Raw genomic sequence first — 24,910 nt, 5'->3', positions numbered from 1 at the left:
TTATGAAATACTGTCCCCAGTTATTATCTATGCCTAAACTGCAAAATTATTCCAAGATCTTCAGCCAGGATCCTGGTGAACTGGAAAATTCCATCAAGGAGGAAAGTGCTTGTATTTACCTGCCTTCAAAAGGCACAAGAGAATTACTTTTTTCCCCCCACACTGAATAGATTTAAGACCACAACCTTAAGCATTAGATATCATGAGCTGCTCAAAAACTGTACTTAAAATGCTGTTCACAAGATCCTTAAAATTGATAAGCTGCATTCAACAAAAGCTGGGCAGATAAATCCCCAGAAAGCTTCATGTATCTTCTCACACACTTAAAAATGCAATGGAAATACAGACAGTAAATAAGAGGCATTGATTTGCTTTCAAAAAACACCAATACCTTGACCTTTTCAGACTAATACAGAAGCTTTAAAAACAAGTGCCAGAAGCATGAGTTATATTTTATCTTCCTAAATACAGATTAATATTGCTTGCAGTAGTGACCATGTTGTCTATATATTTATCTTCTCATTTATTTAAAGACTTATCTTATGATTAGAAGTAGGATAAATCACATAAAAAGAAAAATGTTCCATATATATAGTTTCATAGCCACCCTTGGTATAGAGACTTTATGCACACACATATCTAGAAGTGCAGAATGCCTTGAGTATATCTTGTTAACAGTTTAACAGGTTATCTCTGAATCAAGCCCTGCCTTCTCTTCTTTGTCTAATTGAGCCTTACAGCTTGTCTGTTTCACATGAAAACGAAGCATCTGCTTATGTGCCCCTTAAAATCTTCTCTGCTGTGAATGTAAATGACATCTTGCCTACCTGAGGTCTCCAGATTCTATTTGTAAGGTGACTGTACAGCTTTCCAGACGTCAGATACACACGTAATCAACCAGAGAAACACAAAATTGATGATTATTAGATTTGGTCAGAATTTGGGGTTCATTGGAAACACAAATGCTTGGAGACTTGTTTTCTTTCTGAATTAGAAAGAATAGCTAAAAACCTAATATTTTTTGCCAAGTTAAAAATGTCTAAAATTCCAAAAGTTTGGGGTTTTTTGAGATAATGTAATTTTACATATATTAAAATAGTCGTCCCAAGTTAGCACTGAATTATTGAAAACAGCTATTTCCTAGGCAATACTTCCAGTGTTACTCTTGTCTTCTTGATTAAATGAGAAACACTCTGAAAATCTTGGTGTTACTTTTCCATTTCAATCTCTACTCAGTAGTAACTATGCTTAAAACTTAACTCTATATTATTTTGAGGTCTGTAATAAACATTATTCAATAGGTTTTGTTAAGAACATGTCAAATTACACTGTGAAATACAGCCAGACATAACATGATATTTATATATTTTCTAAACTTTTAAAATATTAAACCTAACATAAACGACAAGAAATAACAATGTTTTGATATTAAAACCTTTGTTTTGACTTTTCCAAAGCAGATCAAATTTTACTGTCAGAAGTTCCTGGAGGGGAGTAATTTCATCAAAACCAGTACATCTCATGAGGCACAACCCCCGTGGTTCTCATCAAAACATTATTTCCCAAAACAAAGCCATTTTACCCACAAACTCATAACTAGAATTGATTCCCACCAAGAACATCATTATTTTAACATCTAGACATCCATTTGAGAGCTTAAAATGGATTCACTAGGGGTAGGATCAACTAGGTCAACATGACTTGTCCAAAGAGAGGATTAGGAACAGAGAAAGTTTCCATGCTGCCAAGAAGGTTTGTCAAGAGAACAGTAGAAGAATGCAAAGCAGGCAGAAGCAGATGCCTCCATTACATTGAGAAGGGATGAAATATTGCCAGTGTTTCATCTCATTCTGTCTAAGATTTGCACAGACATGCAGCAACCCATGGCATCAAGTTCACCAGCAATTTGGGCTTGTATTCACTGAGGTTGATGTTATCCCAAAAAAAAAGGGGCAATGCCCAATTAACTCTCATTCTAGTCCTGCTGAAGTTAGAAATGGGAACTGTTCTGATGGTCTGTGGCATATGCCCCATATCTGGGGTCTCCCCTCCACCAAGACTGGGAAAGGGAAATGAGCCTTTACCTCTCTTTTATGATACTGCAGGTTCTTTTGCCTGAGCTTCATGAGGTGGCTTTCCTGCTTTCTTTATCTTGAGTGTTCCAGCACAGATTAAAACACTTCTGAACTCATTAGCAAATCTTTGAAATTAAAGCAGCAAAGTAGAAACAGGGTATTTTTGCCCAGCTGACTGGGCAAGCAGCTATTTATCGATATTAATGTATGTTCTGTCAAAAGTTCAATCAGCTGTTCAGTTCTTCGTATTTGGGTGTGGGTTTTTTTCATTCTGCTCCTCACAAGGTGCTTTCACACAGCTCCATGAGATCTAGGTTTTTGTGCTTCAAATTTGGCCACTTTCTAATTGAGTGATGCAGTGCATTTAACTTAATGTGTTCAAGCAAATACTCCTCCGCAGTGAAACACAGCACTATTCAAATGAGCTTTTTTGATTAAAGAGTGTGTTTAGTTTTCAGCCTTATCTCTTGGGCCAACTTTTCGTCTTACAGTTGACTTCAGATCTTAAAATTCTAGCTGTAACAGAGCAATACATCAGCTTCTTTTCTACAACAGCATGGCTGTTGCATAGAAACTATATATTTTCTTATTTACAGAGTTTTGTTTAATGTAAAGATATTGTAAGAGAACATCTTCAATGGCCTGTATTTAAGAATGCCAAGAGCAGTTAGAAAAAGCACCCACTTCAGTGTAGATATGTAAAAGGTCTGAAGAAAAAGCCTTCAAGTTGTGTACAAAATCTAGTAATGATCTAAAATTTTTCAAAATATCACACAGCCAACTCAAATGGGCTTTAAAGCACTACAGAGCTCTTGACATTATTGCAATTGCTGTCAGATAAAGATGTGATATCTCTAAAAGCAAAAATCTACATAATGCTGCTGAAAGGGTGGATGAGAAAACAGCATTTCTTCTGGGAAGAGTCAAAAAAAAACACCTCATGTTCTTCCTCCAGGGGGTTGCTGCTACACTGCAGGGCCAGATCCAAAAAGTTTAAATTGTTATGACTTTTGTAGGACTTTATACTTCCTCTGTATCTCTCTAGGAGAGAGGGACAATCTTGCTTTGAAAGGCTGGGCTATTCATATCTGTAAAGCACTTGAAATACTCATAGGGAATTTTATAGCAATGCAAGAGTCAATGTGCTCAAGAAGATGAGCTTTTTACCCACTGAGCACAGTCTTTTTCACACTGCAGAGCACCATCTATATCGCATCGTAGAATGCTTTTGAAAAAATCACTGGCAAAATGCATAGACCCTGATTCTCGCATCTTGAAGACAAAATCATGTCCTGTGAACTTCATCTGTAAAGTAACTAGCACAGAGCCAGAGAGTGAGCCACTCACTCACCACAGAAAGTCTCTTTTAGGTCTGTGAATGCACGTTTGTCAAAAGGGATCAGAGATGTGCAGATTACTGCCCTGTGTTCTAGTTTGAACCTTTTTCCAGCTAGCCAGGAAGACTGAATCTTCTTCTTTTCTGTCTTATTATTAAGTATTATTTAAACCCCATAACTCCACAAATACAAGCAAATTTTCTGTTTTCCCATTAGTCTGGGGATACATACAATGCTGTCAGCCTGACTGATCATCTTCACTGTTTTAGGGACCCAAGAAAACTATTAGCAAATATGAGAGACTCACAGAGTACTACTTGCATAACTTCCCTTTTGTTTCTGTCCTGTGTTAAACCACTTGCACGTCAGCTGTGAGACTTAAAATCAAATGGGTGTCATGTAAGACTGCACTTCAAAAGGCAGTGATTGTGAACTGAAAGAAAGCAAGCATAGCATCTGCTGATGAAATGAAGGGCCACTACAGTAATGCTAGAGGGTTTGGCAACTGCAGGACACCTCAAAATTTTAGGACACTTACAGCTCAACATTGTGGCAAAGCAAGGGTAATCAATGAGGCTTGAAGCAAGGAGCCTGGAAACCTTCAGTTCTAACCCTGGAACTCATTTATGCCTTGAGAAAAAATTCTGATTATTTTCTATAGGTCATTTATCGGTGCTAACAGACCAGCCAGTATCAACTCATCCTGTATTATATCTTGTAGGGCCATAGTGATGTAAACATTTGAGCAGGGTGTTCTCAGCGTTTGGAAGATTTGTGGTGTTGTCTTTCTCTTCTGGTACTCATAATATAAGGCTAGGAACCAAGGCTCTGAACAGCCTTTAAGACTGGAAGTCTCATGAGTAGCAGAGGGACTCAGGCTCTAAGACACCTCATAAATCTGGACCATGGATACTGTTTCCTTCCTCTTCTGGGATGATTGAATCATTTCAAACAGCAGAAGAGAGAATAATGAATAGCAATGTGGGACTAATGGGGTTTATACACAGTGTTACCTTGGAAATAGCAATGCTAATGAGCCATTCCTCAAATTTTAGTGGTAACAGCTTCCACACAGAGGAGTGCTGGGAAAGGCCAACAAGTTCACACTAAAGTAAAGCTGAATGGGAGCAGCTCTGTTGAAAAGGACCTGGGGGTGTTGGTAGATTGCAATTTGAATGTGAGCCAGCCATGTGCTGGGCTCAGCAACAGCAGACTGGCTATAGGAGCATAGCTGGTAGACTGAGGGAGGTGTTTATTGCCCTCAGATCAGCACTCATTAGCCCATATCCAGAATACTGCATCCAGTTTTGATTCCCTCAATGCAAGAACGACACTGAAACTGTAGCAAGTTTAGGAGAGATCACCACAAATATTTGGGGCTGGAGCACTTGCCCTATGAGGAGATACTGAGAGAACTAGTCTGGATTCATTTGGGAAAGGGAAGGCTTCAGGGGACCTCATAATATCCTGCACAGCACTTAGCAGGATGTTACCCCATGATCCACTCTCTGATCTGACAACACAGCAGACCCTGCTCTAAGCAGGAGCTTGGACTAAAGACCTTCATCATTCCCTTCCAAGCTGTATTAGCCTGTGATCCTATTTCTTCACAAGTTACCTGTTTCTTCCTCTCTTTCCATCTTCCTTCCTCATCTCTGTCTTTAACTTTACATCTGTTTTTCTTTGGGTATATTCTGTTCATTTCCCTGTCTAAAGTACATTTTGTCCTTCTTCAATCCCTAGTGTTTTTCTGTTTAGCTTCCTAACAGTTTATTATTTCTAGATTTTTAGGCTTCTCTTCCATTATATTTCCCTCCTTTGTCCTGCCAGCCACCATTAAGCTTTTCTTGTTTCAAGCAACGTGAATCTTTAGTCATTGATCTTTAAACAGATTTGAAAACTAAACCCTCAGACTTTCCAGTTGTTTTCCTTACCTGATCTATTACTGATGCCACTCCAGAGTTAATAGTAGTACTGATTGAAATACAGCTTGCTGTGTTGGGAGAACAACAATTTGTGTCAGATTTGAGTCATTTCTCTCTGATGTATTCATTTTATTAAAGATATTGTAGAATATGTTCAGACGTTCATTGATATAAGATATATTTAGCATTTAGGACAATGAAAGTGAATCAATAGAGTTCTGGGTGAACTCAGACTTAATTGTGGATCAGAGTTTTCCAATGAACAGATAATGAAGGTGTCTTGGCTAAGCAAAATATCTATCAGTCCTGGTCCTAAACTGGTCTCCCAGTAAAAGAGAGGTGGGCCAAGCCAAATTCATACAGCCACTGTAAAACAAGCATTGGGGATGAAAAGAGAGAGGTGCACTGTGGCCTCGGTGCCCATGGTATAAGGAAATGTTCAAATAAAGTTTTTCTGTGTCTAAACCAAAAAGGGCACAGCCTTCATTCCCCTTGTCTGTTTATAGAAGACTGTACACGAAGCTCCTGAGCCTCACACTCATTTCCAGTTTCAGAGAGGAGAACAAGGCTTTCAAACTGGCAGACTGATCTAAATGCTGGTGGGGAAGAACTGATCTCATAAAGCCACTGAATGCAAAAACACCAGGTCATAGGGATGCTCAGGCCACCTAACCCCGCACCCTAATCCTGCATAGGAGAGCTGCTCTCATTGTGTGAGGACTGTTTCTTGTTCTGTTTCTCAGCTCTAGAGGGCATGGATGGGTTGTTTTACTTTATTTTGCAGTTCTGCCTGGGATCATCTCACTATTGACTGGGTTGCAAAGCACAAAAATGTTTTTTGAGGCATACAGAACAATTTGAAACAAGCTTTTTAATAAGTTTATCCAGTTTGCTTTGGATGTCTGAGACCTATTTAGGTTAATTGAAAACAATAGTAAATTATCCCTCTAGCATGTACCTTTTTCATCGCTGTTGTGATTAGAGTTTTCTCTCTACAACCTTGTAGCAAGGGACATTCAAAAGAACAGTACCATCTCTTGCTGCCTTTAACTAAACCAAGATATGACTCCTGGGGATAGTCTAATGGGGAAAAGGGAAGGAAAAGAACATCATCTGCCAGCATATTAATGTTCCAAATTATGCACAACCTTCTTCATAAATATGGTTTCATTAATTCCAAGTCAAATAGTATTGATTCTCAATGCAACAAAAAGACAGGTGATCGCTGTAATCCAATTTACAAAGAAATCTGAACAGCAGCTGAGGCAGAAGGGAATGGAAACACTTGACAAGTGCTCTAGCAAATTAGTCACCTTTTTAAGAATAATACTTTTACAGGAGCCAAGAAAATTTAAACATGCATCAGAAGAAGAGGAAAAATTGCTGTCTAGCTTCCAGCTTCCTATATTGCAGCTTTATCAGTATTATTATTACAATGATGATATAAGTGACTCTGAACAAACTGTGACTTCAAGACATCATTGCATTTCTAGAGGAAAAAGAGACTGTATATGGCTTTCCAATAGGAGCAAAAATTTTCAAAGAAATGCAATTATTCTTACAGCAGGGTTACCTCTACTACAACCCTTAAAGAAAGAAATGTCCAGAAAAGTGATGCACTTGACACTTCTTTTCCTGTTAGCTTTATATACACTATGTGCTACACAGGTTCCATGTGACCCATTTGTCATTGTCGTTGACATATTCAGTTCTCTATAACAAACTGCTTTCTACCACCTCCAATAATACAATGCATCACCGCCTTCCTTTGAGCACATTAAGACTTGTCACTGTGATTCCCTCTGTCTCACCAGTCTGTATGTCTAATACATATGGAGGCACTACACAGACTTTATGATATGGACAGGTTTTTTTCCAGTGGAGAGAAATCCTTGCCCAAATCCCCAGGTGCAGAATAGAAGCTAAGTAGATGGGAGCTGGAAAATAATACTGATGAGTCATGTCAGGGAAAGTAGTTAAGTCTGTTTTGGGTCAGACAATCAAGTAAGTCGAGTTCTCCCAAGAAGCCCCAAAGAGAGGAAAAAGCTGCAATGGAGTATCAATACTGTAATGAGAAGCAGAGAAACACAGAGAGATGCTGAATAACCTGATTCTTCCTGCATAAATCAGAGTCCTGTTGTACCACATCCCTCGTGAGTCAGACAATCCAATTCACTCTGTACTATGCTTGTGACTTCAATACAGGACAACCCTTTCGTCTTCCCCCATGTAAATCTGAGTCACTTTGTCGCAATGGACACATTCGGTATGACAAGATTTTCTGCATCAGAGTTCTTTTACAGCTCTTTTTACTGCTATCCTGCACGTCAAGCCTGAAGCACATCCCTACTTGCCACCTGCCAACTCCTCAAAGCATGAGCATACATAACACAAAACATTTACTAAAAAGGAAGGGCATTATTCCAACTAACTTCTGGGCACAACACTAGCAAAGCTATTCATTGCTGAAAGACATTTCAATAGGTACATCCACACTGCTAAGAGAGAGAACTAGGGAGTGATTTTTAGCACTGGACTGTCCTCAACTTTAACTGCTGGTTGACCTAATGACCCTGTTTTCAGTCATCCTAACAGCTTCCCGCAGACGAAGCCTGTACAAATCTCCCTCTAAATACTGGTCCTGATGTGAGAAGGATAAATAAAACTGCACAAAATTGGCATCTAAACTAATATCAGCTGTATAACAAGCTTGCTGTTAAATCTTATTTTCCACTTTCCCTCTGCAGACAATAGGAAATAAGGTCCTCGACTTCATGTCTCTTGCCTTGTGCTATGGTTTAAGACAAATCACTTTCTGGATGTTCCTCTTTTCATGCCTGACTAAAGTAGGAGAGGAAAATTTGCACAGACTCATTCACTGATTAAAGTTAGGCAATAATGGGTTCTGGTCTTGAAGCAGGCTGGGTCTGCACTGTCTGTTGACAATTGCCAGCTGCTCCAGGCAGAGAGGTGCCTTCGTTGGTATTTTGTACCGTAGTCATGAAATCCACTTCATATCTCTGTTGATTGATATCCTGGGGACTTCAGATATCATGCACAGCCATGGAAAAGCTGTCTGTGAAGAGCCTAGATAATACCAAAATGACTTACAATAAGGCAGGGAAACGCTACTGCAGATCCAGCTAATATTATACTGTCTCTAGCTCCTCAAGCCTGGAGGGAGAGAAAACATATAGAATGTATCTATGTGTTTGATGGAATGTTGGATGTTATACTGAATAACTTAGAAAAAGAAAGGCTCACGTTCCGGCTACTGCAGTGAACCAAACACACCCTTCAAAGGAGACAAAAAAAAAAAAGTCAAATCCATGATCTATAATTATAGGTCAGGAGAACCAAACCTCAGTTCTTTACCTCCTATTGCTATTTTTGGGGACAGTCTGTGCTTATTACAATATTTTTTTCTTGTAAGGTGATTAGACTATTATTAAACCAGAAGTTGTTAAAGAAGGAAGGAATAAAGAAGACAGGATCTAAGACAGTTTCAGTTCTTAAGAGTCAGAAAACAGCGTTTGTGTGGGATCACTTTATTGTCTAGCCACTTACGGCAGAATAGTTCGAATCTTCCTTTGAAAACTTACTTTTGTCAAGATTTTGGGGGACGTGCCAGTCAAAAGGGCTGTTCTCTTTCTGCTGCATGATTAAAACTATACAGTCTTAGCTTAGCAGCCACAGAGACACAGCTAAAGAGAAAAGGAGGAGGTTATTCACACATAGATAATAGACCCGAGGAACTCCTTGCCAAAGGATTTTAGGGATGTAAAAAGTTGACATGGCTTCAAGGAGAGGCACTGAGCAGGTATTCAAATGTGAGAACAAGTGAGATGTACTGAGTAGGAAAATTGCATATCAAGCCGACAATATCCCCAAAACTAGCTCTCAGGTTTTGCACTTCTTCTATTCCAAACAGTTAATTTTTTTCTGAATCTCAGCAGATGAAATCTATGTCCACAGAAGCCTTTTAGTTTCAGAGAATTTCAGTGAGGTATCAAGCATTCATATATTATCTATTTTTACACAGCTATCATCCTCGCAGGATACATTTTTTGGCTCAGGAGGTGTGCTTGCAGAATAGCTGCCATTCAGGAAGAAATAAGAGCTTATAAGAATTCATGTACATTTAGTCCTGGAGGCAATAAATATATCTTTGGAATTAATATAGTCTTCAGAAAGAATATGGGATCAGATTCTAGCATACCAGGAAAGTGGGAAAATATTTTTATATCAATAAGAAGAGCAATTAAAATCTTATATTGGATTTCAGGAGAAGAAAAATACAGTGTATAAAGAAGACTGAAACATTATAGTACTCTATTTCCACACGAATGACTAGAAAATGAGTTGGCTTTCTACCAATCAAACTGTTTCTGAGTACTTGCCTCAGACAACAGAAAATAAAAATCAACAGAGATCAGAAAAAAAAAATCATGCCAACATTTTTTAACTTGTTTATGGAAGTAGCATTGACATAATTTTGTAAAAGCTTTTTGCACTAAGTATTTTTTTTAGGGGGTTGAGTGGTGGGAGGTTGTCTGTTTCTTTTTTGTCACCCTCTGACAAATACAAGCATCTCACAGCTTGTCTCACATCCTGTATTTCAGGTTCCCAGCTCTCTGAATCCCACGTTTCTGATGCTGTAAATGCATCTGCTGTGGGAGCTGATACAAGTAGCTGGAACCTCTTTTCTTGCTCTATAATCTAACGTACTTAGCGAGCCAATGAATATGTGTGTAAGGAGGGGCTTTCTGGCTAAGGGACTCCTTACAGGGGAGCAGCTGTCACAACAGCAAAACCTTAACCGAAGCCAGGCTAACACATTCACTCACATCTCTCAGTGGCTTCAAGTCTCTAAGTCTGGCAAGACAACTCTCCCCTCTCTTCCTTTCTCTGTACAAAGTGAGAAAATTAGCACCGAGAAACTTAAAGAAGACCAGATCTTGGTTGTGAAACATTTCAGAAGATCCAGGAATGGCCTTGATCAGCAATATCTCCTGGTTAAACCACTTTGCTCTACAAGAAGAACATTTCAAGAGGTATTTCAACAGCACTGAGGATTACTTAGCCTTCTTATGTGGGCCCAGACGGAGCCATCTGTTTTTGCCCATGGCTTTAGTGTACTCTGCGATCTTCCTTGTTGGAGTGGTAGGTAACTTCTTAGTTTGCCTGGTAATCCTCAAGCACCGGAACATGAAGACCCCAACCAACTACTATCTCTTCAGCCTTGCCATTTCAGACCTGCTTGTATTGCTTTTTGGGATGCCACTGGAAGTCTATGAGATGTGGAGCAACTACCCCTTCTTATTTGGGCACGTGGGCTGCTACTTCAAGACAGCGCTCTTCGAGACAGTGTGTTTTGCCTCCATTCTCAGTGTGACCACAGTCAGTGTGGAGAGATACATTGCAATCCTACATCCTTTCCGTGCCAAGCTGGAAAGCACTCGCAAGCGCGCCCTGAGGACCATTGTGGTGCTCTGGGTCCTCTCTGTCCTCTTTGCCCTTCCCAACACATGCACCCATGGCATCATGGTGCAATATTTCCCCAATGGCACCTTGGTCCCTGGCTCTGCTACCTGCACTGTAGTCATGCCCATGTGGATCTACAACTGTATCATCCAGATTACTTCTTTTCTCTTCTATGTGCTGCCTATGGGGGTAATGTGTGCGCTGTACTATCTGATGGGGCTAAGAGTAAGTCCTACTCTAACTGTGCTCAGTGTTTCCTTAGCTAATACTTGTGTGTTTGTGTTTGTACGTGTCTTTTAAGTGATTGCACCTTTTTCTTGCCCATCTGCTTTCCCAAAAAAATGCAGAAATGCAAACCTCTGATAACAATGGATCCGACTCCTTCTTTGCTGTAATCCCACTGGCAAATTAATATAGTTATGTTAGGGAATGATTTACCCCAATTCCTTTTTTAAAAAAACTACCATCACTGCTGCTTACATTTGAACGTTAGTAAAACATCCAAGTCTGTAGACCAATTCTAGCCTCTCAGAGTTTTGCACTTTTGCAGTAGTGACTATAAGGAAATGTGAAAACAAGAAAACGTAAAAATAATAAAAAGGAGCAGGCTAGTGATTGAACCTTGTGTATTGTTTTGTTTTCCCTCTTCTTCTAACTATGAAATTTCTGTTGCATTACTTTATTTTTCTTCTTCCCTGGAGATGGTGATGATATTCAGTTGTTAAAACTCACAAATCTCTCATAAGCTGAAATGCTACTTCATTGCTGCAGCTAGCAAATTCAGCAACTGTTTTATAGAACTATGACCTAGTTTCACCATCGATTAAGGTTACCATAGATTTTATATTCATTCTCTCTTCAGGAAGTGAGACTAGTTTTACTATGCACTCATCATTTTAATACATGGATAAAACAATCTATCATGGTATTATAAAGCCATAGTATAACACTGAATGCACACAGCAAGAAGATTACTTTTTTCTTCTTGTATGTTATATATGTCTGGGCACATAGCAAGAAAGGGATGCAATACGTTAGCAGAGAGGAATGAATTTACCCAATAATGTGCAAGAAATTCAACCAAATCATGTGCTGGCATATATACCATTTGGTTGTTCTGGCTGATATTTTCTGTTATCTGAAATGATGTAGAAGCAATTTTTCCTTACTGCGGAAAAGCCACAAAGATTAACTGCCAGAAACCAAGAGCAGACAGTAAATCTCTGAAGCAATGAATGGGTTAAATTATCACCCCCAGCCTAGTGGCTGTTGTGGGGTCTTTACACGGTTTCATTAAAAATTTTGCAAAATAAAATCTTGGGGGAGGAAAAAATTGCTGAAAATATAGCTGTTTAAAACAGGAAGAGAAATCCCCAAACTAATAAAAAGAAGCCTTGAAAACTGCAATAACTTCTGTTTGTGGCAGCAGATATTCCTAATTCCCATCCCAGAAGAGGAGCTAAGTGCCATACAAGAGCTGCTCCCTCAGGACTTCTATATACTCGCAGATATGTTGAAGCAGTTTTTCCCAAAGGCTGCAATTGTCATTGTTTATGCACCTGTTTTTCTGTATATCGAATTCAGACTTCCAAGCCACATCCATCCTAGGTATAGCATTGCGCTCTAAATTACACTAAGCAAGACAGTTTCTTTCTTTTTTTTTTTTTTTGCAACAGAAATAATAGAATGTTGTGTATATATATATATAATTTTTCAAGAGAAGACACTTTTCTTCTACTTACAGAGGATGAAGTCTATGGAGCCACACTGCAGAGTCTCCAGAGTACCACGTATTGCTCATAGACTGTAGTGGAGAAGTTCAGAGTTGATCCAAAGGCTGTAAAACAGCTCAAATTCAGCAAACAGAGACACAGTCTTTGCAAGCCTAGGCTTTGTGGAAAAGGCATTTCCTTGCTAGAGGTTCTCCCTCAAGCTTTGCCAAGGCTCAGGAGGAACCTCAGGATGCAATATGTGACATGCTAAGCAGCTGTGAGAAGATAGCAAACAGGGATCATATGGTGGCTGAGTTAATTTTGAATTTCATTCCTTGAAAAAGGAAAAAAATATGTCTGTCTTTTTCACTGGGAAATTCATTGCCAACAGGTTGATTCCCTCATTAGCAATTACCTCATGATCTACTTGGATATCATTTATAGGCTTGATGTTTTAGTACTGCAATGTTATTGGCAATTGATAGTTCCAGCACTGGTGTAAAGAAGAAGGGATTGATGATTACACTGTAGTCTCATTTGAATTGATTGTGGAAAGATGCTGCTGCATCTTTCATGGGATCCTCATCACAGGTGCCTTTAGGAGCAATCACTCAATCAGCCAGACTCTTCCTTAAACCCAGTTCAGCTGTTGAGCTACTGGTTGCAACCTGTAGCCAAAAAGCTGAGGAGGAAGAGCGGAGGAAGAAAATAAGGACATTGGGAAATGGCCACTGGTAGGCACTAGTCTGCTGATAAAGATGAGATATCATTGCTTGGGAGGAAGTCTATATTGCAGTGGGCTTCAGTGCAAAGTCCTTGTCCATTTCCTTCAAACTGATCTCTAAAATTATACAGAAATGGGATACAGATTATTGCTAGTTGCCTAAAAGTCTAAAATCTGAATCTAATTTTCAGCTTCTTGCTTCAGGTACTTTTAATTCTTTTGCAGTGAATGGGTAACATTCATCTCCAGGCAACCCTACATAGCCTTAATAGCCACAGTGATGTAAAATTAACCCCTACCTTGGCTGGAGTTCTACCTCTGTCAAACCACTAGCATGAACTCAAGTTACAACCTTTGCCACAGGCTCATTTCTTTCTTCCTTTCCTCTTTGTCATAACTTATTGTTTTATTAAATTGCAACTGCTGAGTTTTTCTAACTAGTTACACCTGCATGTATTAACACTTGAAGCTAAAGAGGAGCCTTATAGCAACATCAAAATGACCGAAGGAAGGTGAAAAATAAAGATACATTTGTGTCTGGTTTATTATGGTGTCAGAGCACTGTATTCTCTGAGGCACTGGAATATGCCTGGAATAGATTACTGTTGAGACTGAAAACTACTGAAGAGAAACTAAGGATTTTAATCAATCTGAGGAGACATTAATCACAAGATGTGTTACAAATCAACTGAGCCTCTTCCTTAAGCAACTACGGCCATGACTTAAAGTTCAAAGGGAATAATGTCAAACATGAGAGACTGAATTGCATTACAATTGAGTATAATTTCATATATATGTATATCTTTCTCTTTTATGGATTTTATGAATAAACAGAACATCGAAAGAAGGTCTCCTTTGATTATGATTACAGAACAGTGCTGTTAATCACAAATCAGGAAGCAAAGTCATACTGTAAAAGGCAAAAGAAAATGTCACAATCAGCATGTTTTCACAACACTTTTACAAACCCAGACTGATTCTCTCTCTTCCCTCATTCCTGATATTCTTTCCCATGTAATTTAAAGTTTTGTTTCCAGTTTTTCTCAGCTGAAAAAAATTGTTACTCCAAATCTGTTGGCTAATCTGAAGCTCCAACTTCAGGAAGCTGGGCCCAATCATGCACTCTCCATGGGTTCTTTTTTTAATAATCAAAGCAATTGTCCTGCTTAACTAGCTCTAGTTTTTTCATCACCAAAGCACCAGTGCTCTCACCATAAGCCTATTGGGGAAGCATTTCAGGGAGGATCAGATTATTATTCTTCATGCCCAACTTTCAATAAAGACTAGTAGAGAGAAAAAATACCCACGTTATTGTAACTGAGCAGTATGTGGCTGAACCTATGCACATCATGAACACCAGCTGTCTGCAAGAGAAAATTCATGGGTTTTGTTCATTAAATGGATTGAATATCAATTAATCCAAGCACTCAGGACATTAAATGAACTCCCTTGTAGGAATATTTTCAATGTTTCCAGCTGTGTTTCGCTAGGGCCATTCTGGGTATTATTTGGATCATGGTTTGTGCTTGATTGCAGGGCAACTTTAAGGAAAACAAACAAACAATATTTTGCTAGAAGAGAAAATAATGCCTAGCAAAATACCATTGAAATTGAACAAAAACTATGAACCAAATATTGACTTACTGAGAAAAGACAAATGGGAACTAAAATAAAAATTTTTTGTAAGTGCGCAGTCTCAGATCCATAAAAGCAGCAGATTGATTAGAATCTAAAGCTTCAATGTTTCTACAGAATAAAAATAAATTTAAATGTAGATTTTTTTTTATTGTGTCCTGAGTTACCCCAGATTTTGCCTTCTCAGACTACAGCTATGAAAATATTAAACAGGCTGTGCCTCATGGAAATGTCATCTCCTGTCTGAGATCTCCTTCACTTTCCTTCTTTTTGCCAGCTGAAAGGAGACAAATCTTTGGAACTGGAGGAAATGGCTGTGAATGTTCAGAGACCATCCAGGAAATCAGTCACCAAAATGTTGTGTAAGTAGCAAGTCCTTCTGTGTTTTATTTACCACAGAGAAGAGGGTAACCAGGTCCTGAAGCAAATTCACTGGATATAGAGGTTATGAGATGAGTAGCTGCGATCAAAAGAGAAAAAAAACCAACAAAACAAAAAAATGCATATTGCTTTTTCATCTGGACTTACAGGGCATGGGAAAGAAACACCATGGCTAACTATCAAAAGACACAGAATGCAAATTTTCTTCCCCAGCACAAGAAGTAAACCTACACAGTAGTGAAAGATATCCTTCCATAACTGACCTCTTTTTCTTCTCTCCTTTCTCCACACTAGTTGTCCTTGTGATGGTTTTTGCTATCTGCTGGGCTCCATTCCATATAGACAGACTTTTCTTCAGCTTTGTTGTTGAATGGACTGAACCTCTGGCTAATATATTCAACTTGATTCATGTGGTGTCAGGTAAAGCTTTCCTGTTCCACTGGCACAGAGTCTGGTAAAAATGCGAGCCATTTACTTGAAATATGTAGTCATTTATTTTGTAGGTGACATGAGATCATAGAATCATAGAATAACCAGGTTGGAAGAGACTCACCAGATCATCGAGTCCAACCATTCCTATCAAACACTAAACCATTCCCCTTAGCACCTCCTCCACCCTTCCCTTAAACCCCTCCAGGGAAGGTGAATCAACCCCCTCCCTGGGCAGCCTGTTCCAGTGCCCAATGACCCTTTCTGTGAAGAATTTTTTCCTAAAGTCCAGCCTAAACCTCCCCTGGCGGAGCTTGAGGCCATTCCCTCTTGTCCTGTCCCCTGTCACTTGGGAGAAGAGGCCATCACCCTCCTCTCCACAACCTCCTTTCAGGTAGTTGTAGAGAGCAATGAGGTCTCCCCTCAGCCTCCTCTTCTCCAGGCTAAACACCCCCAGCTCTCTCAGCCGTTCCTCATAAGGCCTGTTCTCCAGCCCCTTTACAGCTTCGTTGCTTTTCTCTGGACTCGCTCCAGAGCCTCAACATCCTTACTGAACACAGTATTCAAGGAGCGGTCTCACCAGTGCCGAGTACAGAGGAAGAATGTGCATGGGAAAGTTTCAGGGGTTTGGTGGACAGTGAGAAGTTGTACCTGAAATAAAAACTGCATGCAAGTTTCAAGATCTGAGCATGTTGTGGAATACAATTTTCTGAATATTCACAAAGAAGGAAAAAAAACCCCAAAATATGAAATCATGCATCATTACCAGCTGCTTTTCCTTCTTGGGAATGTTCAGAAATTAAGTTTGCTGTCATTCACCTGCTTTTAATGAACATGCAGCAGCAGGCATCAACCTCCAGAGGGTCTCAGGCAAGTAGGAAGTCTCATCAAATGGTAAGACAAAAGTTACATTCTGCTCAGAACTGGGTGATATAACCAAGTGTTTACAGCCCTGCCAACCATAAAAAGAAAGTTTTTTTTCAAAGAGGCATCATATTTTCAGTCTGCCATGGGAAAGCATTGAATGTGGCCATTAGGCAGTTCAGACAAATCCAATCTTATGCAATTATCCTGGTGTGTTGTAAGAAATTAGCTCCCCTTGGCTGGAAGTTATCCTCTGGCAGCTCTGATGGGGGCACCAGCTGTGCAAATCCTGCTGTGGGGATAAGGGCTGTGCTGGAGGCAGGTCAGTACAGCTCAAGCGAGTGCTTGCTCCTGAACAGCTGGAGATAGTGAGTCCTAGTTAGTACTCTTCTCTCCCACTTTCTTTCCCTGTGGGCTGCAGTGCCTGACAAAACATCCCTCTGCCTCTGCCTGGCTGGTAACAGGCAGAGATGTGCTGTCACTGCCTCCACCTTTGCACCAAAGTTTGATGCAAACTTTAGGTAGAGACACTGAAGAGCTTTTTCCTCTTCTGAGATCGTTTCACAAGCAAATGAAGTCTCTCTCTCCTTTCCCCCACCCTTGTTCTCTTAGGTGTTTTCTTCTATCTGAGCTCCGCCGTGAACCCCATAATTTACAATCTATTGTCCCAGCGCTTCAGGATTGCTTTCTTCAGTGTGATTTCTCCTTGCTGCAAGCACTGGGCCCCTAAACATCCCACTAGCAAGATTTCTGCCCAGCAGAGTATCTTCCTGGTTGAGGACCACAAACTCATGGACTCTGTTGAAGACACAAGTCTCCCTGGAATGCACAGGACATCCGTCAGCAGTTATCATCTCTCCACTGGTCTGTGATGTTCCATGTGGTGATCCAGGTGAGAGACAAGTTAAAGAAAATTACTTGAGGAAAAAAAATGAGAAGAGACCCTCCTGAAAGACTGATTTCAGCAAGAAGAGATGACACAGGTGTCTTGTTGAATGTAGGAACAAGGAGACTGTAATTAGTCGGTGATTGAGAAGCTCTGTATTATCCTCAAGCTATTAGGAGGGCTGGAAATCTGAGTTTACTGGTTTGCAATATATGCCTGCAAAGAGCTGCTCTAAAAGAATGAGATGTACTCCCAATGTTACCAGCACAGGAGGGAGACACAGCTTATCCAAGTCTTTCCAAACGGCCTTTTCTGTACTAGCCTAAATAAATGTCTTTTTTTTTTCTTAGTTTGAAATGGGGCAGCTGGCTGTGCAAACTTCATCTACCCTTTCTAGCTTTAGGTAAGCTAGTCTCACTTCCCTCTCCTACAACTTTCTCAAGGTGTGGCTGTTGCAAGCCTCTCTTGGCAACATGACAAGTGGGCATGAACAAGAGCAGCTCTGAGCCAAGCTGATAAATGTCAGACACCGGCAAGAGAAATAATTATTCCTGGGTCAGGAGAACCTGGGAGCCAGCTATGGTAAAATAAATGCAAAGCACACTTTTGCTTTCTGAGCTAGGTGAAGATTTGAGGTGTGGGGTGGTGATTATTTCCTTGAGTCGCTTTGTCAAAAAATCTAACCTTTAATAGGTTATTTTTAACAAGTCTCAAAGTCACTGCAAGATCTTCTCATGCTATGTCTGATGATATCTACATAATGCAGAAATGACACGAGCATGCCATAAATCCACCTGCATTACCTGGGCTATAGCTGTTACTGGGGGCTGGGGATGATCGTGCTATGACTTCTTTGCCCAGCCTGCAGCCAGTGAAGGCTACCCACCCAGGGAACGTGAAAAAGCCTGCAGCCTTTGCAGGCTCATCCTGTGCTTTAGACAGATTTAGTTATGCCTGTCTGCCTAAACAGATACGTCCTACATCCTGTAGTTTGCAAAACTTCTTATCATTGCTTAAGCTGCAGGTACTTAGGTGTTGTCTCTGCCAGTGAAGCCCTGTGATCATGCTTCAGCAGACTTCACAGCTGACCATACCAGGTGGACTGTAGGAGTCAGAGATCTAGTGGGGTTAGCTACCACCAGGAAACAGCCCTGACAGCATTCACAACATGTGGAAACGGGACAAACCTGCAGCCTCAGAGAAGCTGATACAAAGGCAATAAAAGGGGAATTTTGCAGTGAAAGTGCATCTACTGAATTCAGGTTTTGCCAGAAAACACAATATAGGGTCTGAGAAACTCCACTGTATTGCAGTCATGGAAACAGATCCCAAAGGTAGTACATTTACATCCAAGATGATGAGTTCCTGAGCTCTGCTGACTGCAGGGTCAAGACCTTGTAAAGTGTTGTTAAGGGAGACTATGGTGAATGAGTTTATTGATGGAAACCTTTCTAAACCTCTGTGTCTCAAGTTTCAAAGTCTGGTTTTGGGTTTCAGAGAAATATCTCCCTTGTGCATCATGATGCAGAACCAGCTAGAGCTACCACGCTGAGCTCAGGCTTGGCACACACTGCCGCAGAAAATCATCTCTATTGTGTCATCAAGGAGCTGGGACTTAAAAAAGAGGGAGTGCACAGATTTATCATAATGACTAAGAACTTTAGCTCCTGAAGCATGATACACTATGCATAAAGGCTTATTCCAGTCTGGTCGCTGGGGATACAGATGATAATTTCTGCCACAGGAGAAAGGGGTTATACTTCTGCTACGGTAAACTCTTACCTTTTTCACCCCAAAGTCTTCTGGCTTGCCTCTCACTTTGGGACTCCCAGGTGAGGGGAGACCTGGGGAAGCTCATGGCAGTTGGTGAGACACTTGTTCCTGCAGCAGAAGGGGAATTTTAACCCATGTTTTCTATCAGACCTATTTTACTAGCTGCAATCTTCAGAAACAAACCATGGATAGGGTAACAGATACACACGAGGCCCTGTGGAGAAAAGACAATCCCTGCTCCCTGAAGACACAGCTGAAATACTTTGCCACCCCCAAGTGGAGACTTGAGTTTTCTCAGTGATGTTTACAATTCTAATCATATTTGTATTTCATTTTTCCCTCCACCAGACACTAAAGTGTATCTTCTGCATTTAGGACCAGACAGCATCTTGTGTCGGTGCACAGTGAGCCATCCCTAAATGATGCTGCTCTCTTCTCCTTCTTTCATGAGAGAACTGCAGTCTTGGCTGCAAAGCTTGGGGCCGTTAAATGCATCTCTTGATTTGCAGATGAGTGTATACACTTAGAGTCAAGATTGGGATATGAACCTATAGGGTGAGGATTTTGTGTGATCTTATACAAAATGGCTAAATTTTTGTTTCTAGGGAAGACAAACAGTTTTGTGAGGAAAGGGAAGGTGGGGAGGACAGTCCATGGATGGGGAAAATTTAGAAGAGGAATAGTGAGAAGCAAATTACCAGGAACTCACCTCCAGCTCTGGATTAATTTTCTTTTGTGTTGTCCTAAAGACCATTTTTATCACATTTAATTTGACATCAGTGAAAAGAAGCAACAATTATAATCAAAACATCAAAAGCAGAACTGAAACCTTTTAGCCTTACATCAAGTCAGACTTCCTGTGAAAGTGTTATTGAAGGTGAACTTGTCAAAATTATTCTAAATTCTGATGAAAAATAAAATAGAATCATAGACTTATCAGGTTGGAAGAGACCCACCGGATTGAGTCCAAAAAAAATGTGGTCTGTCTTGGGGTTGAGTGCTCCAGATTAAATTCCCTGTGCACATCTCAGTACCCCCTCGTTCCTGAAAGGGATCGCTGGAAAACAGTCGATGTACTTTGTCCCAAAATAGTAGTCAATGTTCACTGCAGAATTTTCTTTCCAGAAGGTCAGTGCTTAAGTTATCACTGTGTTCTGAGATTTACCTGGTTGAATTTTGGAAGTTGGATCCAAACATAAAAATACTGGGAAGATATATAAAGATGTCATGAAAGCTGATGATGTGCCTTTATATATATTTCTAGCAGCTTTCATAGCCATGTGCTGAAAAATGTTGGCAACTGGCTGAGAAAAACTCCTGTTGCAAGAAAACAGAGAACATCTCACTTTCCCCCAAAGTGGTCTTGTCTGACAAAAACATATTTTTTTGAAATCAAGCGTGACTTCCTAGACAGAACTATCTATCGATTTATTTCTCTGCTTCTGTTTCCTTCTGGGGAACAGGCAAGTGTGTGAGCAGGAAGCATAGAGAGCAGGGGCAACACTCCAGCACTGTGAACAAAACATGGACAGTTTGAAATGTGTTGCAATGAAGCATTCAAAGGAGAGAAGAATGGTTGCATTGCCAATGAATGATACTCAGATCTAATGCCAGGTTCAGTACTGGAAAAAAACCACAATGTGACAGCAAATGGACAATTTTGTTAAGTTTGTATGAAGAGGTTTTGGAGACTACTCTGTTTTGAAGTGTTTAAACCATGGTTTATCAGTAAAACTAAATGTATACATCAACTGCAGAATTAGTTATATGTATCTGTATGTAACATGATAGTAAATATACTAGAGTCTTTCTTCATATGTCTGACCCATCCTCCAGCAATCCTTGTGCTTCTTGTTTCTCCCACGGATTTCACCGAAGTAGCAGAAGATGAAGATCCCCTGGATGTTCAATCAGCTTCAAGTGCAGGACACAAAGGATTGACTACGAATCACAGTATTTAAAAAGAATGATGCAGATTGTTTCAGCTAGCACATGTGGATGAAAATACAGCACTAATCGCAGTGTGGTTTATTGCATTCAAGTGATCTGCACGACTACCTATTCAGGGAGGGACATTAGAAACTGCGCAGCAGCTGCCATAGCTTAAAGAAGGTCCCAAAGCAAGAAGCACTGCTTCATAGGCTGTGTAACAGCCAGGCCTGCTGTCTCTCTATTTTCATGTAACTGTTTGCCTCATTTTCTCTACTGGTCATTGTGACACTTGCTAGATTTTTCCCCACTAAGATTTCTTGTTCCACAAACTAGTAAACCTATAGCAAATTCCCATAATGTAACATTTCCATATCAAATGGATATTAAAGGAAGGAGAAATATAGTAATAAAAACAGAACAATAATCTTGAGGGGTTTCTTCTTGATAATAAACTGAGGAGTAAAGGGAAAGGACAAGCAATCAAACAACTAGGAATTCTTGCAAGGATTAAAATCAGGTTTTGAAATTTGGTCCAAGCTCATGCAATGATGGCAAATGTCCTTCAGAGTGAGCTGGTGGATAAAAGAGTTTGAAAAGAAATAAATTCTGCAGAGAATTGCTTGATTGGGCCTTGCAGGTTTCCCTGCCTGGACAAATAAACACATTTGAGGTTGTTGAGGTAGATCACAAGCCAGAAGAGCACATGCATCAAAAGATAGTGACCCTCTTGCGCATGATCCAGGAGTGGCTTTCTTGACTTAAAAAAAGGAATTTGGTGTGAGTAAAATAGGCGTGGACTGTAACATGAAACTCACCTGTAGAGAAAAACATTGCTTATTTTCTTCCACATTCCTTTCCATTTTCACACTTTATCTCATCAACAACCTTTTTTGGTCATATCCCAGGTGCAGAGGCACAGCAAACCTCATTTGTCACCAGAAATAGAAGACTCTGTTACTGTCTAGACCTTTTGTAACAGCCCAAATTACATTTTTTTCATGCATCCTCAGCTTAGAGTATGTTGTGAAATGCAGCGAAGTTCCTTCCCAGAGGAACAGGCTTTTGTTTGCTTTTTTGGCTAGAAAAGGGTTTTCCAAAACCCCCTTACACTCAGATGACTACAATATGAAGAACTCCATCAGAGAAAATCTGGATTCCTTTTATAGTCAAAGGATAGAAGAACAACAGCTGTGCTAAAATCAATTTATATGACCTATTTCAGTCATCTACCATAGGTGTTTTGCAGGCAGTTTTTATGCATGTCTTCTACAGTTGAAAACCACAGCTAGACAGTTAGGTATGGGTCACTTTGAAATGTGGTATGTTCTTTGTTGCAGAGCAGGTACATTCATCTCTTTCAATTTGTTTCACTTTAGAGCCCATGAGACCCCTTTAGAAATTATTAACTAGGAAAATCATGTTCCAAATGAGAAAAGAAAGGGCTAACAACTGACTCATCACAAAACACTGAGAGAACAACATCCTCAGTGCTCACCCACAATTTTATTCATTGAACTGGGATTGGTGCCTCAAGGACACCTGAACCATGTTCTCATAAGGTGGGGAAAACCAAACAAAGCTCTGCTACCTCTAGGGTTTGCAACATTTCTTTGCAAGCTTCTAGTTTTCCTTCTCTTATTCCTATAGGAACTGGTGAGGGAAGGAAAGATATCTTTCCTGCCACAGGACGTGCTAAATAGCTGCCTAAACTCCATGGAAAGTCTCCAAATGGAAGTTTTTTCATGCTGCTGTTGACTGCAGTGCAGGTGGGTTGGGTAGCACTGAGTTAACTGCAGCAAAAAAAAAAACTATAAGCATCATAGTTTTGGGAAATAGAACTCCCCAGTCTTTCCATGAGGAAGGAAATAAAACACCAACGCAGGAATCTGGAGGTATGGTTTATTTAATCACATACAGACTGGAGTTTCTGATCATTAGCTTGCTGCTAAGGAAATACTAGATGCGAGGGTGGGGGTTGAATATGAATTAACTTGGGCTTATACTGCAAACTTCAGCTTCCCCCAAGCCCTGCATCACTGTTTCCTCCCAGCTCAAATTGCAGAAAACCAGATCACAGATACAGTGACATGAACAAATTTACATTACAGTAGGAATGACAGGACCTTGCAGTGGGACTTAGACACATACAGCACTCAATGGGGTAACAAGGAGCTGTTCCTCAGCTGCTCTGACGTAAGCATCTATCTCTATGCTCTTAGCCTAAAGTAATGCAAATCAGTTTGTGTTCCTGCATACAACAAAGATGAAGTGGCAGTTGACATTGGTCCAGTCACATCTAGTTTGCTTATATATCTCAGCCCCAAGTTGAGGGGCTGAGTGGCATGGAGCTCTCTCTCTCTGCATATAATAAGAAATAATCCCTAAGGTGGGTCTGACATGGCAACCTACCAGTTCCCAGTAAACCTATGACATTACTCCAAGAGACAGCAATGACTGCCATACATAATTCAGCCTTAGCCCACTGCACTTTTTTTACAGCACATCTTAAATTAAAAGCAAGGAGCAGTCATATAAGCGTTAGCCTCAATGTGGTTGCTTCCAGTCTCATTTCTTCCCTTATCTCCCCTCCCATGAGGAACAGGTATAGTGAAGTATCATCCCCTCCCTATCTACCCCTGCCTTTTTGCCACTAAGAAACTCCCTGCAACTTCATTTGCCAGCTGTGGGGTTTTCACAGTGTATTTATATTCCAGTCCCGATTTCAATTACCTGGCTAACCTTTTCAATTTTCACACAGAGTGAGAATCAGAAAACAGCAGGTCCTTTATTACAGCTCACACTGGCAGAGAATGTTTCACCCCCCCCCTTTTCTCTCCTGTATTTGCAGGAAAGCTCTCTCAAATTCAAACAAACTCATTGATCATACCTTGTCTATTTACTTATGCTTTGCTGACTGTTAAGTACTCCAGTCCTTTTTGCAGATCTCTTTTCCATCCTCCTTTTGGCTTAAACATGCTATATTTTATATCATTTCTAAAAGCTGTGGAAAACCATTTTCAGTCTTCACCCTGGTAGGTGACTCACACCAGGGTCAAATAGCAGAGAAAGAAAAAGTCTTGTGCTTTGAGGGGGACTATTTGCTAATCTTTGATAAGCAAGACATGGTGGCAGCCAGTCCTTACTTACATGTCTCAGAGGACTTTCCGGTAGAGTCCCAGGGCTTCAGAGGGGTTCCCTCAAACCAGGAGGCAAGTCAGCCACAGGACACCATTCTGCTGATCCCAAAGCCACTGCTCTGCCACAAAATTGTACTGGCCACAGCTGCCACCTGCACAAGAAGTCATCTTTCTCCTCCATTTTGCCTTTCTCAGTTGTCCAAGTCATATCACTTCTCTTATCTCCTTCATTCTCATAAGCTCTTCACTCATTTTCATGCTTATGCTCTTTCTACCCCAATACTCAGTCATCCAGCTCCTCTAAATGGTTTATTTGATGGGGGTGTTGGTATTTAACGCAATAAATCTGCTTCTTAGCAACCCCTTCCCCTTTTTTTCATTCTTCCTTTGTTATTTCCAGCTCATTATCTTTGCTCGTGTTCAACTCCAAATTAACTTAATTACAGACAGATTGCATATCTCTCTGAACCAGAAGGGGCACTTGTAAAACATCCCTCCAGTCACTATTAAATGAGGGCCTTGGCCTATGCTAAGTGTTCTCTGGGAAAGGCAGCTCAGCTGTGTCTGTTCTTCTCCCTTCAGAGACCTCTCCCATTCCTGCCTTTCTTTTGAGCTG

At 40.3% G+C, this 24,910-nt stretch overlaps 1 protein-coding gene across 1 annotated transcript; it reads left to right on the top strand.

Moving 5' to 3' along the window:
- The first annotated feature begins 10,326 nt into the window (after positions 1–10,326).
- Positions 10,327–18,021, top strand: NMUR2 (neuromedin U receptor 2). Its single transcript, XM_069869065.1, has 4 exons — positions 10,327–11,046; positions 15,170–15,254; positions 15,568–15,693; positions 17,179–18,021. The coding sequence occupies exons 1-4, from the start codon at positions 10,327–10,329 to the stop codon at positions 17,436–17,438; spliced, it is 1,191 nt and encodes a 396-aa protein (XP_069725166.1). The 3' UTR covers positions 17,439–18,021.
- Positions 18,022–24,910: the final 6,889 nt, after the last annotated feature.

This window comes from Phaenicophaeus curvirostris, chromosome 15 (genome assembly GCF_032191515.1).
Source record: "Phaenicophaeus curvirostris isolate KB17595 chromosome 15, BPBGC_Pcur_1.0, whole genome shotgun sequence".
In the NCBI taxonomy this organism is placed as follows: Eukaryota; Metazoa; Chordata; class Aves; order Cuculiformes; family Cuculidae; genus Phaenicophaeus; species Phaenicophaeus curvirostris.
The sequence above is the reverse complement of the archived record's forward strand: the minus strand, read 5'-3'. Positions and strand labels throughout refer to the sequence as shown.

Bases quoted from the DNA above. Each gene is read 5' to 3' on its own strand.
- NMUR2 (XM_069869065.1), top strand. From the start codon at position 10,327: ATGGCCTTGATCAGCAATATCTCCTGGTTAAACCACTTTGCTCTACAA. The intron at 11,047-15,169 runs GTAAGTCCTACT...TCTTTTTGCCAG, and splicing joins ACTATCTGATGGGGCTAAGA to CTGAAAGGAGACAAATCTTT. The intron at 15,694-17,178 runs GTAAAGCTTTCC...TTGTTCTCTTAG, and splicing joins CTTGATTCATGTGGTGTCAG to GTGTTTTCTTCTATCTGAGC.